We start from the raw sequence: 5,065 nt of genomic DNA on the forward strand, positions 1-5,065 counted from the left end.
TAAAAAAAATCGTTATAATAGTTTTTTTGTATACTTCTGTAGCGAATCAGCTCATGGGGAAATATGAATAATTAACCATAACTAGTTATAATTAACTATTCATATTTTAGATCCACTGTAGATATTTAGCTGACCACTCAGGGTCAACCGTCTTGTCAATTCTAAGAACGTTAATTTCCTGGTTAAAGGAAATAACTTTCTTACTGTACAATGTTTAACAGTTTTGTCTGATTATTAGACAGACTTCTATCTGTGTCAGACAGAACTATTAAACGGCGACAGCAAACAATGAAGAGGGAGAATGTGAGTGCTATGTGTGTAGGCGCTGCCATTCCCTGTCAAAATAAAAGTCCTGACTCAAACAGAAAAACTTATCGGCCGATGCCGATATTTGAAAAATGGCAAATATCAGCCAATATCGGCCTTGACGATATGTCGGTCGACCACTTCTCTCTGTCTCTATATTTCTTCACGGCCCGACAAAACATACCAATTCGCAAAACTAGCGGAATGCATAGCTAATATATATATAAAAAAAACAGGTGTTAATTATCGGACCAAAAACATGTAATGCATGTGATAAACTAGAACACTGTCTAACACTTGATGGTTGCGCTGTCTATTCTTTGTCATCAGTTAGGAACCTAGGTGTGCTATTTGATAGCAATCTTTCCTTTGAAATTCATGTTCCTAGCATTTGTAAAACCACATTTTTCCATCTTAAACAGATATCTAAATTACGACCTAGGTAGACAATTATACCTAAAATATCACAGTCAACAGGGCGCAGCAGATCCTTTTCCTAGTTAGCACCCAAACTCTGGAACAATCTACCTAGTGTTGTTCGGGAGGCAGACACACTCAGTTTAAATCTAGATTAAAGACCCATCTCTTTAACCTGGCACACACATAATACACCGTCGCATTTCTATAATTCAAATCCGTTAAAAGATTATTAGGCTGCATTAATTAGGTCAGCCGGAACGGGAACATTTCCCATAACACCCGATGTACTCACTACATCGTAAGAAGAATGGCGTATATACTATGTTAATATAAGACTGTTTCATTCTTATTCTGAGGTCACCGTAGCCACCCAGATCCAGTCCATATCCAGATCAGATCATTTCCTGTTTAACACTGTAAAGCTGTTTTGACACAGTCCGTATTGTATAAAGTGCTATATAAATAAAGATATATTATACATATAATATAAATAAATGCTCCCCCTCTGTTTTCACGCTGTTGGATAAAGTTAAGTAATAATATGTAAATAGTAATGTAAAGTCAGTTAATGTAATTAATGTGACGGCAATAATAGCAAATCATGGTAGATTTGAAAAAGAGTTACAATTAGTATATGTCTAGATGCTTTCAAGGGTGAACTTAATCTTCAGCCTCCTCATCCCGGTTCTAAATTCCCCTCAGAAGTGTGTGCCGGAAATTTTTCAGGAGGGAAATAGTCCTCCAGAATCCACTGCAAACTCACTCTCTCAGGTCTGGCTCTGTTCCGAAATGGAATATTCACTTTCTCTGATCATGTCAATTCCTAGTGGATAATTTCAAGTCCCAGCTTATATATATATATATATCCCATTACACATCCTTTTTTGCTCAGAAATATTACATTACACAAATAAAATGTCTGGCAAATGTAGTTTCTTGTTGTAGAATTGCAACATGCAAGAGGAAAGTTAATAAAGCTATATACAATAACAGTAAATATTCAACATACACAATAATTTAACTTCTTGTTGTTTGTTCTTATTTTTGGAACATTTCTCCAGGCTCTCCATGGAAGGATTTTGTCATCTTCTGGACAGCATTGAGCGACGTCTCGGTGCTAAAGACGTGAACCTCTACAGAAGCACAGTCAATGAGCAGAAACTCGATGATATCATCAGGTCAGAGAAGCAAGATGTTTTGTTCCCTGCTTGAGTCTGCTTCCTCTCATGATGCTGTAGTGTTCACAGATTCTGTGGAAATTGCATTACCCTGCCTTTAAGGGCTCTCACTATAAATTAAGTGCCATTACTTTGGCTCCAACAACACTCTAGCAATAAATCTTGGTTTCTAAGGGGTTTTGAATCACAGTAAATTGTTATAGTAGCCATTTTGGAACGGCGCCTATACATGCTAGTTTATTGCTTTTATTTGTGTAGATTGAAAGAAGTGGAGAATATTTGTACTAATAAAATAAGTCTACTTTTAGTAATACTGCATTATTTGTGTGATTTTTCAAGGGAGGCTCAAATGTGTGTGCCTACACTCCACACATTCTCATTTCTAGTGTGATTTTTTTTTATTTATGTATTGCCCAGTATATGTGGTCAGTGTGGGCGTCTGGATGGTGTGGAGCTGCATTCGTGTGGTGCTGTTGTTCTGCAGCAGCTGCCCCTGTTGTCCTGCAGTCTGTCTCATGGATGTCTGTTACCCAGTGATCTGATCAACACTCACTGGTCATCAGCTACAAAACCAGAACAGATCAGGTATTGTGCTTTACTGTTCTCTGGACTTATAGCATCCATTTAGGTTGTTTCACTTATGTATAGCAAGAGACTGTTTGATTGTTTGAATAATATGTCCTTTAGCATAAGTTAAACCAAAATGCATTAAAACATATTCTTACAGTCCAAGAGTCTATTTTTTGTTTTGTTTCTTGTGTTTTGGAATGATTTAACTAGTGTAGTTTTAATTTGGTTTATTACTAATTCAATGTTATAAGAATTTATATAAGTGTAAGAAGACTGACAAAGTACTAAGCTATGTTTGTAATATTACATTTTTGTTTAAATTATATCAACTATATGTGCATAATAAAAGAAATACAAATAAAACCACAATAAAGTATTAGAAAAATAACAATATAAAAAAATATATTGTATGAATGAGCCGATAACAGGGTGGTTCATGTTTCTTGCAGTAATTTGATTGTGATGTATATGAATGCAGTTGTGTGTGTGATACATTTCTTCATCCTGGTTTGGGCATGCAGGTCATGTCTGTCAGCTGAAAGCGCTCTGCTGTGGGACTGCTGTTTCAGACACTTCTTTCAGCTTCAGCAACAGAAAATCCTCAGCACTGACCACATCATCCAGCTCTTCACTCCACTCCTAGTGCCATACAATGTCACCTACACTGAGAAGGTATCACTGACTCTCCCTTGATTTCTGCTTCACAGTTTAGGTTTATATATATATATATATATATACATACATACATGTAAATATTTTAAAAATATATACATGTATGTTTGTGTATTTATATATACATTAAAAATATACACAGTACACACATATATTATATAAACAAACACTTTTATTTTGGATGCGATTAATCACGATTAATCGTTTGATAGCATTACTTTTATCATATTGCGTTTGGTTTGGACATGGTGTAATGTAAAAATTGCTGGATTACTTTTTTGGTAAAAAATAAACAATTTATTAGGTAGTCTTTTAGCAAATTCATTTATTCATGTGTCTTGCTCAAGGGTCATTCAATACTTTGTGTTTGTTTGCGTTGAACAGTCTGGAGTCTGAGCCATTCTCATAAGTCAGAAATATATCTTTGATTAATCCGTCCATAATCATCACATGTTGATTTGGTGATAAGAGGATGAGGTGATGTGTCTATACATATTGAAGGGTGATTCTAAAAAAATCTATATTTTCTGCAAGCTTTTTTCAAGATAAATTTAGATGTCTTTCCAAAAAAGGACACTTAGAAACTCTAAAAGGACACCAAAGAACCAAATGAGATAAGGAGCCCATATAAGCATATATGAAAGAAAACAAATCTGAATTTTATAGTATGTGTACAGTGCAACAGCAAAGAGCTTTTTTACATTTTAGAGAAGTCAAGTTGCGATACCGAACAGGACCACATGGAGATGCCAAAAAAAGAAAGAAAAACTAAACCAACCACCTGCTGACTGCATATATCTACAGTACACGGATCCATTCTGTATAAATAACACAGCAACATAAACATGACAAATGAAAACATTATCGTGAATGTGTGTGGAAACAACGTGAATGTACGGAAATGTCTGTGTCTGTGCATACAATGTGTGATCAGTGCATCAAGAGCACTCATACACGCATTAATATAACGGACTCACGCGTGCGTACTGTACTGTACAACTCCTGTATGCCACCGCAATCGTCTTTACCTTGATTGCAGTCTTTATCTATCAAACCTTTACTAGCGAGACTGGTTATCAAGTCGAGAAAACGTAGTTTGCATCATCTGGCCATACAGCGGTGGGATGTGTTGACATTCTGTTCAGTCTGTACTAGTGCTGTGTTCAAAATATCGATACGACGATGTATCGTCACAGAGATTTGACGATACAAGTTTCGATACAGCTGGCCCTTTATCGATACTGTGGCACGTGTGCAGCAGTGGACCACGCTTAATTTTACAATGTTTAAAATTTAGTAGAAAAGTGCGAGGTTTCTAAAAAAAGAATGAATAGAGCATCTGTTAATAATCTGGCCGCAGAGGAACACAACTATGGGCTTACATTTCCGCCACAATTCTGCGCGCGAAAGATCATATTTTGAGCGCACAAAAGTGCATTTTGCACGCGCGCGATCTGAGTTTGTGGAGAAAATGTTCGTTTCGCAAAGAAAAAAGTATTTAGAGCGCATGGAAATCAATTTTGCATTTAAAATACGTTTTTGGATGTGTGCAGACCTTCTGTTTTGTGCGTGCAACGTTCCACTAGCTTGCTCACCTGATGCCCCCCCTCTGTGCTCACAAAATGCCAACAGCTCGCGTGCTCAACACAACCCAGCGTTACAATGTGCCATAATTCCAGCCAATCAGAGACAGAGGCTGCTAAATTCTGATTGGCTGCCTTGACAACCAGTCACAACATTACCTCAAGAGGACAAATACAGTGCATGCATAATTATTATGCAAGTTGATATTCTGATTATATTTTTTTCCAAGCATCCAAGCACAATAATTATAACTACTATTAATCTTGTATTTAATCATTTATAATTGATATATAATTATTCATGAAGGCTGAAGGCTGAAGTGAAAAATGTCTTAT

At 36.3% G+C, this 5,065-nt stretch overlaps 1 protein-coding gene across 1 annotated transcript in view; it reads left to right on the top strand.

Annotated features, from left to right (window-relative positions):
• Positions 1-1,033: 1,033 nt before the first annotated feature.
• LOC107558343 (centrosomal protein kizuna) overlaps positions 1,034-5,065 on the top strand; it is a 50,397-nt gene continuing 46,365 nt past the window's right edge. The window contains exons 1-4 of the mRNA XM_016241999.1: positions 1,034-1,038; positions 1,788-1,904; positions 2,322-2,489; positions 2,996-3,146. Of these exons, the coding sequence (XP_016097485.1) occupies positions 1,034-1,038; positions 1,788-1,904; positions 2,322-2,489; positions 2,996-3,146 (441 nt within the window). The remainder of the gene's footprint in view (positions 1,039-1,787; positions 1,905-2,321; positions 2,490-2,995; positions 3,147-5,065) is intronic.

Source organism: Sinocyclocheilus grahami, unplaced genomic scaffold, assembly GCF_001515645.1.
Source record: "Sinocyclocheilus grahami isolate Dianchi unplaced genomic scaffold, SAMN03320097.WGS_v1.1 scaffold642.1, whole genome shotgun sequence".
Lineage (NCBI taxonomy): Eukaryota > Metazoa > Chordata > Actinopteri > Cypriniformes > Cyprinidae > Sinocyclocheilus > Sinocyclocheilus grahami.